The sequence below is a fragment of the Myodes glareolus genome, chromosome 1 (assembly GCF_982192425.1).
Source record: "Myodes glareolus chromosome 1, mMyoGla1.1, whole genome shotgun sequence".
Lineage (NCBI taxonomy): Eukaryota > Metazoa > Chordata > Mammalia > Rodentia > Cricetidae > Myodes > Myodes glareolus.
The window spans coordinates 35,136,369-35,149,153 of record NC_142026.1 but is presented as its reverse complement, the minus strand read 5'-3'; the positions used below and the strand labels follow the sequence as shown (position 1 = coordinate 35,149,153).

The 12,785-nt window shown below is 55.0% G+C and overlaps 1 protein-coding gene across 14 annotated transcripts in view; it reads left to right on the top strand.

Annotated features, from left to right (window-relative positions):
• The window catches only part of Kif1a (kinesin family member 1A), an 88,994-nt gene extending 76,209 nt beyond the window's left edge, over positions 1-12,785 (top strand). For 11 of the 14 annotated variants that reach the window (XM_087905701.1, XM_087905695.1, XM_087905682.1 and 8 more), the window contains 11 exons: positions 2,187-2,301; positions 3,217-3,350; positions 4,752-4,813; positions 5,103-5,248; positions 5,628-5,828; positions 6,306-6,383; positions 6,922-7,046; positions 7,742-7,894; positions 8,357-8,549; positions 9,291-9,409; positions 9,776-12,785. In XM_087905701.1, coding sequence (XP_087761827.1) covers positions 2,187-2,301; positions 3,217-3,350; positions 4,752-4,813; positions 5,103-5,248; positions 5,628-5,828; positions 6,306-6,383; positions 6,922-7,046; positions 7,742-7,894; positions 8,357-8,549; positions 9,291-9,409; positions 9,776-9,818 — 1,369 coding nt within the window. In that variant the 3' untranslated portion in view covers positions 9,819-12,785. Of the gene's footprint in view, positions 1-1,053; positions 1,078-2,186; positions 2,302-3,216; positions 3,351-4,751; positions 4,814-5,102; positions 5,249-5,627; positions 5,829-6,305; positions 6,384-6,921; positions 7,047-7,741; positions 7,895-8,356; positions 8,550-9,290; positions 9,410-9,775 lie in introns of all 14 variants that reach the window. The other 3 variants (XM_087905700.1, XM_087905692.1, XM_087905675.1) reach the window with 1 other exon arrangement.

Below are 12,785 nucleotides of genomic sequence, written 5' to 3'. Positions count from 1 at the left end.
CCTGCATGTTTGGTGGAACCCATGAAGGTGGAAGTCCCTCTGCTTCCCCTGAACCACCCCCAAACTTGCTCACCCTCAGCAGAGGACTCAGGGACACTGGGAAGCTCCAGACCCTCCAATCCTTGGGGCTCCACAGTCTATGTCCCATGACCTAAGTCATGGCTGGTGGAAAGTAAAGGCTGGCCACAAGGTCCTGTGTGTGTAACCCCCAGAGGACAGTGGTGACCTCCAAGGCGAGGGACTGAGCATCCCTTGGAAGTAACTTGCAAGAAGATTCATGACTGCTGATGTCGGAGCCTGTTCTTGTGGGCCACCTGGCCGCTGGAGGATGGGGCAATGTTTGAAAAGGCCAGTCCTGCTACGGGAAATGGTCCAAATGGAGTCACACCTGCCTCAAATAGACATCCGCCGCCCAGGCCTTCAGAGATAGCCCAGTTTTCTGGGGTTTGCAGCATCCTCCACCAATACACTTAAGGGCCACCGTTTTGTTTTCTCTTACTTGGGCCTGGGTTAAGGCTGCTTTAGGCCCAGCAGGCAGAGCACTCCAGATAAGCTCCAAGACTCCACTAACCTGGCTAGATTCATTCGTCTGGGTTTTTCCACTCTGGTTCGAGAAACAAGGATAGGCCTGGGGCTCAGTCCTTGTAAGGGAACTCAGGCTGGGGAAGCCATACTTTTCTCACACACCACATTCAGAAGCTGTTGGCCACTTCAGAGACTTTGAAGGCAAAGAATAGTAGATGCAGGTGCAAGGTCCAAACAAGACGTGACAGTGGTGGCCCTACCCTGGCATCGTTGTAATGGTGACCCTGGCTCTATGATGCCCCATTCCAACCCTCATGCTCTCCTCACTCCCATGTTAGCTCCTTGGTTCTGAAGGGCACCATGACCCTTGTGGTCATAGCTGGAAATGGTTTCGTGAGGATACGGGGCATCTGTGGGGCTGGGCTGGGGCTCCAGGGGGCCCCTCAGCAGCTGTGTTGGCCATGGAAGGCCTATTCTGACGTCTCGCTCTCTTCTGTGTGTGTGCGTGTGTCCTGGCTGCGCCCTTAGCGTTTCCTTCGGAAATGACACTAGGTACAGGCACCATTCTCTCCCGCCCTCGCTTGCTCCACCCCCCCTCTACTCTGCCCCTTCCCCCTTTTCCTCCAGTGCTGCCTGCTCTTTGCCCTGTTCCAGTTGCCCGCTGTCTCCTCTCGCCTTAGACCTCTCCTTAGTGATACGTGTCTTACGGTGGCCCTGCCCAGCCTGCTCTGTTCCATGCCCCTGACCCGTTGACCACGTATCCTATTCCCCGGACAGTGTCATACAGGAAGAAAGGCAGCACCAGTCAGATTCTCACATGGCCAGGCATCTCAGGGAGCCTGCCGGTGTCCTTGAACAGCCTGGCCATGAGGTGGTAGGGGAGTGTGCTGCCGCCTGGGCTGTGAACTGTGTGTCAGCGAGGATGCTTGGATGGGATGGGGCTGTGCAGTGGCCATGCTGTGAACCGAGGCAAATCTTCTCCCTGGGAGCCCTGGAGATTTGTGTTGGGATAAATAGTAAAGATACTGTCCCACCACAGCCATCTTTCTGAGAAGGAGCCTATGAGGATTGTGGTGCAGGGATCTCTATGGTCGAGGCAAAGTTCTGGGCTCCTGGTAGCCACCTTGAGCCATCCTGGGCAAATCTGAGCCCATGGTTGCTATTCCCATGGACCTGCTCTCAGGAGCCCAAGGGATGCTGTTCACAGACCACCGTTTCCACTCCAAGCATCCTCCTCCAGAGCCTTCCCCTGGCAGCATGAGTCTCCATGGAAAGGGGTGGGTGGAGGAGGGTTTAGCTAACTTGGGGAGATCCCTAGTGGTGCCTCTTGGCTCAGACTGAGGCTGGGACAGCCCCCTCCTTTTCCTCTGCCTTCCTCCTTGCCCTTGGTGTGTCCTTGGAGGGCTCTCCCCTTCCTCCCAATCCACACCACGGAGCCGAGGAAGCTGGAGCCGGCAGGAAATGGCCCCATAGAGGCCCCTGCTTGGTGCTAGGTCTGAGTGAGGAGGGATCTGCCCTTCTTGGTGTCACCCAAGCTTCCCAACCTGTGACTCCAACGACCCCCCCCTGCAGTTCTCCCCTCTCTGTGTTTGTCTGCATGCCCCCGTTCCCGCTGAGAGCAACCCCACACGTTGTCCTTTACCTCATCTGCTTTCTTCCAGAACCTTCTACCAGTTCGAAGCAGCCTGGGACAGCTCCATGCATAACTCTCTCCTGCTCAACCGTGTCACCCCTTACCGGGAGAAAATCTACATGACCCTCTCTGCCTATATTGAGGCAAGACACTCACATCCATGGCATCCCCCCCCCATAGCTCGAGGGCCTTGCAAAGTGACACTGAGGTCCAGTGACCCCCCACTCTCTTCCCAGAGAAGGCCTCAAGTCCTTGAGTAAACCCATATGCCTCCAATGGCAATGCTCAGAATTAGTATACACCTGTATCTTTAGTGTGTGGATTTCAGCTTTGAGGCTGCAAAAGGACTGTGTTACATCATTATTATATTACATCGATATTCCAGAAAGGACAAAAATAGAAGCACTTTACCGCCACTGCTACCCCCAGGGCTGCAGCCCCCAGGCTATGGCCAGGTGTGTGCTGTGGCCCTTTCTCTGTAGCCCCTGAGTGCTTCCACCTGGGCACAGCAGCAAAGGAGGCGTGTGGAGATGGTGGGAGCCAGGGCTCCGCTTCTCCATAGAGACAAATCACTCTGGGTATCAGGTGTGGGCTGCCTCAGGGGCAGTGACACGGTTAGCCGGGGAAATACCAGTAAGGCCCCATCTTCAGAGCACATTTGTTGTGAGATGCCCACTATGTCCAGCTGGAGTTATCAAGCATCCGCAGGAAGGCGTTTGCTGTGGTCTCTTAGAGTCTGGAGTGAGGGTGGGCAAGTTTGGCTTTGAGCTATAAGAAGGTTTCAGGCTATGCCCCTGGTTTATGGTTACACAGCCGAGGAGCAGAGTAGGTTTAGTGCCCTGGAGATTCTCGCGAGCCTCTGTCTTCAGCAATGGGGGCAGAGCCCTGGCTCCCTCCCCTAGGATTCTGCCCAGGGTCAGGAGCAGGCATTAGCGCCTTCAGTGACTAGCTCTTATGTCCTAGAGGAAGGTGGGGAGGGATAGACATTGTGCCTGGTTGGGCTGGGGCCTGGGCGCTCTGGACCAGCTCTATGCCTTGACTTCTGTCATCTGTCACAGATGGAGAACTGCACCCAGCCAGCCGTCATCACCAAGGACTTCTGCATGGTGTTCTACTCTCGCGACGCCAAGCTACCCGCCTCACGCTCCATTCGCAACCTGTTTGGCAGTGGGAGCCTGAGGGCCACAGAAGGGTAAGCTCGCTAGGGTTGGCGGAGGTGGGGAGCCTGAGCTTCAAAGAAGGGAGCCTTGGGTGTCACCCAGTAGACGGACACTCCTGTGTCAGGAAGCCCCTAAGCTCCACAGTGCAGGTTGCTGGGGTGAGGACCAACCATCCATTCTGCAGCTCCCTGCCTTCAGTTGTACCTGCTGGGCAGTGGAAACACATGTGGAGGACATGCATCATGTCAAGCAGGCATGATGGAGCTCTTTATTCTCCATGGGAAGCAGAGAGGCCTATGGACACCATCCTCCCCGTGGGTGCCCTGCAACTCTACCCTAGGAATTTCTGCCCTCAGGTCTGCTTGAAGCTCACAGGAGAAGCTGAATGATTGTAGTGGGAGGTGGGGTGAGAGAAATGGCTTTGCTGAACCCTGGAAGGCCCAAGGAAGTTGGGTTTCAGACACTGGATCACCCTCTTCCTCCTCCTCCCCCTCTTCCTGCTCCATTCTTGACGCTTACTGTAGCTTCAGTGGGAGGGCCTGAACTTGAACCATGGGGGGGGGCAGTGAGGCCCTCTGCAGCTCAGTGCAGGTCACTAATCTACAACCTGGGCCAACTCTGACAGCCAAAAGGAAGGTGCTTGAGGATTAGGACTCAGTGGCCATCAAGGCCCATCTCTGTGAGAGGGTTGTGTTGGTGACCTTGATGGCATTGGTATCATAAGAACAGGAGGGTTTCACTGTGGGGTTTGAGGACTTCAGGAGACTGATGATGCCTGGTGCTGAGTGTAGCAAGTCTTTCTCTGTCCCACCAAGTCAGCTCCCAAATAACCACATGGAGACTTATTATTAATTATGAAAAGCTTGACTGGATAGCTCGTTTCTAACTAGCTCCCATGTCTTAAATTAACCCATTTCTTTTCATTTACATGTTGCCACGTGACTCTTGGCTTGTCACCTCCTCTCCTACATGTCATGCTTCCTTCATGTCTCCCCACGACGCCTTCTTCCCAGTGTTCTCTCTGCACCCCCAATCCTGCCTAGCTATTGCTCATTCAGCTTTTTATTAAACCAATCACAGTGACAGACACATCTTCACACAATGTAAAGGGATGTTCTACAACAGCTGAGGATCTGGGTGGGGGGGGGGAGGATACACAGATGTGTCCATGTCTCTGTGTACCCCACCTCCCCCAGGCAACTCCTGCTTCCAGAAGGGTCATTTAATTCACACAGCCGAGGTCCCTTTGGGGTCTTGATCTAGAGCAGAGGTCTGTGTAGAGACTGTAGCTCAGGAGGTGACATTACCACAACCTGAGCAGGCTACCTGCCTTAGGCCTGTGATGAGATCTGTGCCCAGAAGGCATCAGTGGTGGTGATCTGTCCCCAGAGCTGTGCTTACTAAAGATATGACCTCTCCCTCTGCTTCCTCAGCAACCGCGTGACTGGTGTGTATGAGCTCAGCCTTTGCCACGTGGCCGACGCAGGTAGCCCAGGTAGGAGAAGGTCTTGACTACTCTCTGCTGGGACAAGAGTCAGTGCCCTGGGACTCCTGGCTAGCTTAACCTCTAGTCTCCAGCGTGTCCTCAGATGGGAGGGCAGATAGGAGGAGTCAGGTTTGCTAGCTGCTGCGGCCACCTATGACATAGTCTCGTGGGAGAGGGACTGTTAGGCAGTCTCTGTGGGTGAGGCCCAGGGGAGCCAGTCTTGAACCCAGAAAGGGAAGAACTTTGGATAAACCTGGTGTCTGTCTGTCAGAACGCTAGAGTATCAATCCCCATACAGGGATGCAGCGCCGGCGCCGGCGCGTGCTGGACACTTCAGTAGCCTACGTCCGGGGTGAGGAGAACCTGGCTGGCTGGAGGCCTCGAAGTGACAGCCTGATCCTGGACCACCAATGGGAGCTGGAGAAGCTGAGCCTTCTTCAGGAGGTGAGTGTGGGAGCCACTGGGGACCAAAAAGCACGGGAGAGCAGGACTAAGCAAGTGAAGCCAGGGAGCGTGCCCTCTGCAGAGAGCTGACACTGCTGGGTCTACCCACAGGGCGCACGTGGGAAGCAGGATGCAGAGGCACAGCCCCCTACTGCTCACAACAGGGCCCGTGAGCATCATGGGGAAGCCTAGCTATGAAGGAGACCGCAAAGCTTGCCTGGGACTTCCGAGTCCTGCCAGCAATGTGTCCCTCAGGTTACCAGTCATAACCCAGGCAGAGAGGACTTTCCCACACTTTACCAGGGGACCTTGCTGCTGTGCAGGGCCACTGGCCCCCTGCTCTGGCTGGTGCCCTCTCTCACCTTTTTTCCCTTGGCAGGTGGAGAAGACGCGGCACTACCTGCTCCTACGAGAGAAGCTGGAGACCACCCAGAGGCCTGGCCCTGAGGTGCTGTCACCAGCCTCCAGCGAGGACTCTGAGTCCCGCAGCTCCTCGGGTGCCTCTTCCCCACTGTCAGCTGAGGGTCAGCCATCACCTCTGGAGGCACCCAATGAGAGACAGAGGGAGCTGGCCGTCAAGGTAGGTTGGGCTGGTGGTTGCTGTGGCCACAGCAGTGACCCAGCCTGGTCTATGACCAGCTCTAGTCTGAGTTGCCAGGAGTCTAGGGATGGAAATGATTGGGACTAGTTAGTTCTTTGCCTGCTACCTTGCTCCACTTCACTCTCCTTCAGAATCCTCAGTGTGAAGCCTTTTGTAGGTTCTGTCCCAGCAGTGACTTGCCATCTCTGCAATCCCTGAACTGCTGGGTCGCTAACTCCCTGCCTCCATGCAGAGCCAGCCCTTGTTGCTATACAGGCCATTAGGGAGGCCTCGTGTCTTTAGGTGATGCTAAGTCATAGCCTTCCCAGAAGCACAGTGTAGGAGCTCCTTAATGTATTCACCCCATGGTTCGGTGGAAGGGCTGCCTCCTCAGCTTCCTGTTCAACAACTCCCCACCTGGCAATGTCCGGGGCAGGGTGGGTGGCATAGGTCTAACCATGCGTTCTCCATCTGCAGTGCTTACGACTCCTCATGCACACTTTCAACAGAGAGTACACCCACAGCCACGTCTGCATCAGTGCCAGTGAGAGCAAGGTAGGTTCATGCCCCGGATGTCTATAGTCGGGGGTGATCCTGGCCTGGCCAGCCAAAGGCAAGGAGGGTTTGCTTAAAATTTCAGCTCTCATGGCCCCGTGAGTTACCTCATAGCTGAATGGCTGGTTTCCCTGGGCCTGGGATCTGAGGAGACTGGGGTGTGAGTGAGGGCCTGACCTGGTCCATTTCAGACCACATGGTATATACCCAGGCCCTGTCTTCTGCTCGCTTCCTGTCCCCTTGATATTATCAGTTTTTCCTGGGACTGCCATCCTGCAGGTTCCTACCAACTCCAGAAGCTCATGACCCTGTAGACGCTGAAGGGGGAACCCACCTGGGTCAGGGCAGTCTGAAGCCGTGGGAGGAATAGTCGGGGCTCTGTAGGAGTTAGAAGGAGGCCAAGGGTACAAAAAAAAGGAACACCCTGAGCTGGGAAAAGCGGGAGGGAGGGCACACAAATCAGAAAGTAAAAAGCAGGCCAGCCGCATCCTCCTCCAGGCCCAGGGGTCCAGTTGAGAAAACTTTCTGTCCCCTGCAGCTCTCTGAGATGTCCGTCACCCTGATGCGGGACCCATCCATGTCTCCTCTGGGTGCGGCTACACTCACTCCCTCTTCCACATGCCCCTCTCTGATTGAAGGACGCTATGGTGCCACGGATGTGAGGTGAGTGAGCTTGGCTACTGGGGAAGCTTCCTGACAGCTGACACCAATTGGTGACAGTTGCTGGGACTTAGGGATGGAGAAAGTGGGTGCCAGGGCCCCAGAGAAAGGCAGGGCCTGGCGGAAGGATGCACTGGCCTTCTTGGAGTACCTGTGTCCATTGCTCATACAACCTCTGTGCTCTCTAGCTAGCACAAATGAAAGATATGCTAGTGAATAAACCTGGAAACAAGAGAACAGAAACACTCCCGTTCCAGGGACAGGGCTCTAAAATTCTCAGTGGAAAGAAGGTAATTTGACCGGTGGAGGCTGTGGTGCAACATGGGAAGGAAACCCCACCTCCCATTGTAACACCACTGATTACTAAGAGTTTTGGCCATTTTCATTTTTTTTTTCTTTAAAGAATGTTTTAGAGTTTCCAATTAAAAAAACAAACAAACAAAAGCAAAAAGCAGAAACAAACAAACAAACAAAACACCAGAAGGTCTGGAGTATTCTCTCAATACAGAGCCGCCTACCCTGGCTGAGCAACCGGGGAGTCTGTTCACTCAGCCCAGCAGCTCTGGAGCCAGGTGGACTCTGACACCTGGGTACTCCTTTTGAGAACGTAGCCAGACAGTCCCCATCAGCTCTGAGGAGGAGCTGTCCTAGTCCCTTGAGGAACCATGGCAGAAGGCAATGTTACCTTCCATCTCTAGGACCCCCCAGCCCTGCTCCCGGCCCGCCAGCCCAGAGCCCGAGCTCCTGCCAGAAATTGACTCCAAGAAGACTCCCTCCCCTGCTCGGGCGTCGGAGGCAGACAAGGAACCCCAGCGCCTGCTGGTCCCCGACATTCAAGAGATCCGAGTCAGGTATGTGAGGTTTATGCCCCAATCAGAAGCTGTCTAGCAACAGGCACCCAACCCTGATGTGTGTGCAGGGCAGAGCTTGGTACCAGGGACCCCTCACCTATGTACAAGGAAGTCAGCCCCCTCTAGCCCTTGGAACCGAGCGGTAACAATCAGAGAGCAGAGGGTTGGGGAATTGGGCAGAGATGGGGACCAAGTGGATGGTGGGCACCTGGTAACTGCTCTGAAACTTCAGCTTTTCCCTCCCGAATCTCCCCACTGAAAACTGGGGAATTAGCCCAGATGTGGGTTGGTGGTTCTGCTCTTGGGCATCCCAAGGCAATATCAGTGACCCCCTTCACAGCTGGTCTCCTTCCTTCCCGAGGACCGGCGCAGGGTCATAGAGTGTGAGCCCCCGTGTTGGTCCCCTACCCCAGCTGACCGCCCAAGGTTCCTGAGCCAACAGGTGTTGTCTCTGTCTCCCAGCCCAATCGTCTCCAAGAAGGGGTATTTGCACTTCCTGGAACCGCACACGGCTGGCTGGGCCAAGCGCTTCGTGGTGGTGCGGCGCCCCTATGCTTACATGTACAACAGCGACAAGGACACCGTCGAGAGATTTGTGCTCAACCTCTCCACGGCCCAGGTGGAGTACAGCGAAGACCAGCAGGCTATGCTCAAGGTGCGGCCGGGGTCCAGCTCAGACGTACTGAGTCCACCAGGGGAGCTACCCACTCTTCCCTCCCTGACCTGCCCCTGTCTGAGCCCCAGCAGCAACTGGTATTGCCATTTGCCCACACAATGGCTAGCAGTTAGGTCCTGTCCTGGGGCTTCTGAGAACCCTGGCAGGTTGGGCAGAACCTCACAGCCCCAAGGAGCTCTCTTGCCCAAGGCATCAAGCCAAGGCCCCCCCACAAGCGTACAGTGCCCTAGGGGTGTGGGAGCCAGCTCCCTGTACCTGGTTAGAAGGAAGGCTCTCCACAACTGTGGAAGGAGGCTACGGTGCCCACTGGATATTTTATCTCTTGTGATGAGAGCAAACTCTATGGTCCTAGTTACTATACACAACCAGCACAGAGGGCTCGGATGAACGGGGCATTTCAGCCAGGGTCCCAGGCAGAGGTATGGCCCATGAAGGTCAGGGTCGTTCCCTGGGGATACAAATCTGCATGAACACAGAACTGGAACAAGCTTCCCGACCTCAGAGGCTTCCAGAATGGAGCTGCATGCCCTTGTGGTCAGGACAAAAGTATGTGTTTTACAGAGAAGCGAGCCCCGCCCCTGGGGAAGGGGGTGCGGTGCTGTGTACGCTTGGCTTTCTCTCCCACCTGTCCACTCTTAAGACCTTCCGAGAGGGCTTTTTCTTGGGAAAGGGAGTGGCCATATCACCCCGAGCCTTCTCACCAGTGACTTCCCTCTACAGACACCCAACACATTCGCCGTGTGCACCGAGCACCGAGGCATCCTGCTGCAGGCCAACAGCGACAAGGACATGCACGACTGGCTGTACGCCTTCAACCCACTCCTGGCTGGGACCATTCGGTAAGGGCTGAGCAGAGAGATGGTACCCGCTTCTGTGCCGTGGCTGCCATGGCTGCTCATGCAAGAAGTCAGCTGGAAGACTTTTTGAATGCAGGTCCTAACGGACGATCCCGGGCCTTGGGATGGGATCGCACCTCTCCCAAACCACAGACTTGATGAAGGGCCATGGGGATGAGGTGGACTAAGGTGTCCCCGCCCCCAAAGCACTGATGTATCAGATAGCAAGTTTCGATCTATGAGTATAAGGGGCCAAAGAAGACGTGTGGCTATGGTATGGTGTGGGGATCTGCTGAGCTGCCTCTGGCGGCTGGAGGGTCTGGTGATCAACTGGCCCTGACCACAGCTTCTTTACCCGCACTCTTGCAGGTCCAAGCTCTCCCGAAGGAGATCTGCGCAGATGCGGGTCTGAGCCGAAGCCTTCTGGACATCCAGTGGCCCAGACCACTCCCCTGTCCTTCTCATCTGTCCTGTCATCTGCCACTCAGCCCTTCTCCCACCAGGGGACACCTGTGCTGGGTCCAGCAACCCCACCTCTGGTGGGAGGCCTATACCACATGACGAATTGTGCCCCCCAGAGGTTTGCGTGTTGTTTCTTCCAAAATTGCTCTGGCGAAAAGTTCGGAATGCCAGGAAGGTCAGAGGGCACAAGACCCAGGGTATTGCCTCTGTTCTAATATTTTTTTAAGCATAGACAGACTTATAATTAATATACATTAGTTAGTGGCGTTGAAACAGTCCTCTGAGACATTAACTATAAGACTGTGTTCTGTTTGTAAGTATTTATTTCTAATGCCTCCAGGTAGGGCTGTAAGGTTCACGTGGAGCCCTTCCCAACACCTTGACCCCTCACCCCCTCAGCCTAGGCCCTGTTGGTTTCCACATATGTCTCCAGCCTGCTAGGAACAGAGAGAGAAAGGGGTGTGAACAAGCCATGGCTCCTCACAGCTGGTCCAGGGATGCTCCACCCTGGCCCGTTTTGTCTGAGATGTACCTCTCAGGGTCTGTGTGTGAGAGGGGTCTGCAAGTCCCGAGACTTAGGTGACTCGGATGGTGCAGTCTGCTGCTTCTGAGGGAATGGTTCACAAGATGGCGCACTAAGGGTGGGGCAGGCAGCTTCATTCCCAGAGTGGGGAGAGTCAGATAAGCAGAATGGAAGGAGGTCACCCCTTGGAAGGCAGTGCAGCCTGGCTTCAGCTGGGCTGCACACAGGCTATGGGGTAAAGTGGCCAGGTTTACACAGGGCTGTGGGTGGCAGAGCCCACTGGCATTCAGGATGGGGTCTCTGACTTTCGCCTTGGATGCTGGTGAGAAGAAAACTCAATGAGTGATGTGTGTCCTTATCAGGCAGTTGAGGGTGACCTCGTGGTGGTCTTGGCAAAGGGACTATTCTCTTCTGCATCTGGGGAATTTCCATATCACAGGCCTATTTGGAAACCTGAAGACAAACCTCAAGTCCCCAGCGCCCCTCCGGAGCAATTACACTCCGCACCCAGCTATTCCAGGCCTCTCTCTGCCTTCACCGTATCCCCCACCCCCAGATAAACTGCTGGGTCTGAGCTCCCTGTCAGACCAGCCTGTCTCCACACAGTAGTGACATGACATGAGACTCTTGAGGCCATTGTTCACAGAATCTCTACTGACTGGAAAGGCATAGCAGACGGTTCTGGCTTCAAGGGCCCTGCCCTTCATCCAGGCATCAAGATTCAAGGTGGTGTCAGGGTTCATGCTGGCAGTCGTGTATACACCTACCAGCCAGCGTGAGCCCTGCCGAGAGTGAGAATCCACCCATCACTGGGGACAAGTGCCGTATGGGAGGCCACCATCATGCCTGACTAGCCTCATCCCCAGGACCCAAGGTAACAGTCCTTAGCATCAGGTCTCAAGAAACCCCATCTTTGAAATATAGAATAAGACTTACTTCTACAAATCCAGATCAAGATGCCCACCCCCGGACCAAAATTAAACCATAACCAGAAATCAGGTGACCTGGGCTGTCTAACACGGACCTTGGAGGCTGAGGTAGAGTGGAGAGAAGACAGCTGTGTGCTTGACTCTGACCCTCGTGACGTACAAAAAGGAGGGAAAGAGCAAGATGCTTAGATTCCTTGGTTCCCTGGGGCCACACAGCCACGCAGCCCCCAGCAGGCAGAGAGGCAGCCAGGCCTGCCATGCTCGCTCAGGCCAACCAACCTGAAGCTGAGGCCTTGGAAGGGTCTGGCTGCACCCAGCACGTGGGTGTCTGAGGCCAGCCAACCTACAGAGCCCCTGTGCCTGGGTCGAGTTGTAGAAAGGCAGGAACTCTACCCTCCGCACACACACACACACACACACACACACACACACACTATTCAGAGGCCATTCCGTTTTGGCCCAATGCTATCCTGGCATTGTCTAGGAACCAAGGTGGGCTCCCTGCTTTTGTGGGAAGTCCTGGGTCAGAGTCTAGTAACCAGAACTGGTTGAGCAAGAACCCCATCTACAGCTCAGGAAACCTGATTTCTTCATGCCCGCCCTGCCCAAAACCATGTCAGCTGAAGGTCGTTTTTCTGAGCCGACACCGAGGGCTGACTTGTAGACGGGGTTTAGACTCATGTTATAAACCAGAAGCACGTCTTTCTGTTTGCTGCTAAGTGCAGGGAGTGAGACGGGTCCAGAAAACCACTTCCGCAGACAGTTTGGTTTTGATACTTGATGCTGCTCAGGCTGTGACATCAGTGTAGTTTGGGATAATCATCTTTCCTGGAGAGGGTGGGCTGCTTCTGCGTCCTGGGAGAACCCGGCCCTGTGCTGAGTTACTGTGAAACCCTGCTACTGCCTGGATAGCACATCTAAGGCCTCCTGTCCCGCTCGAAGGAATCATGCCAACCACGCGTGTGCACACTTACACACTCACACGCACACACAAAACAGCTGTACTAAACTGTTCTCCTTATCTCTCCTGGTCCCTGGAGACCCCTGAATGTCTTGGGATTACTGAATGTGACTAATGTTACAGATGTGAACAAGGCTACGGTGTTGATTCTCTGCTCCACCTAGCGTAAGGACCTCAAGAGACACATTCCTTTACCCGTGGGCCTGGAGCCATGCAGTCCCCCAGAATGGACAGATGCCGTGGCTGACCCGAGTCTCTCCTTGAGCCTGGACCTCCTGTAGTCTGTCTATACCGAGGGCCCCCTGCAACTCAGAGGCTGTGTCCCCGACTTGTACATATGGGATTGCCGTGGGCACCCCCTGGCCCCCGTGTCGTAACCATCGACGTAATGACTAGTATCCTGCTGTTTACACCTGAGTGTTAGCTGTAGGCCCTTGTACTGTGTGTGTGCACTTAGGGCTCTGTTCAATTAAGAAATAAACGTGGCTCTCATGCAACACACAA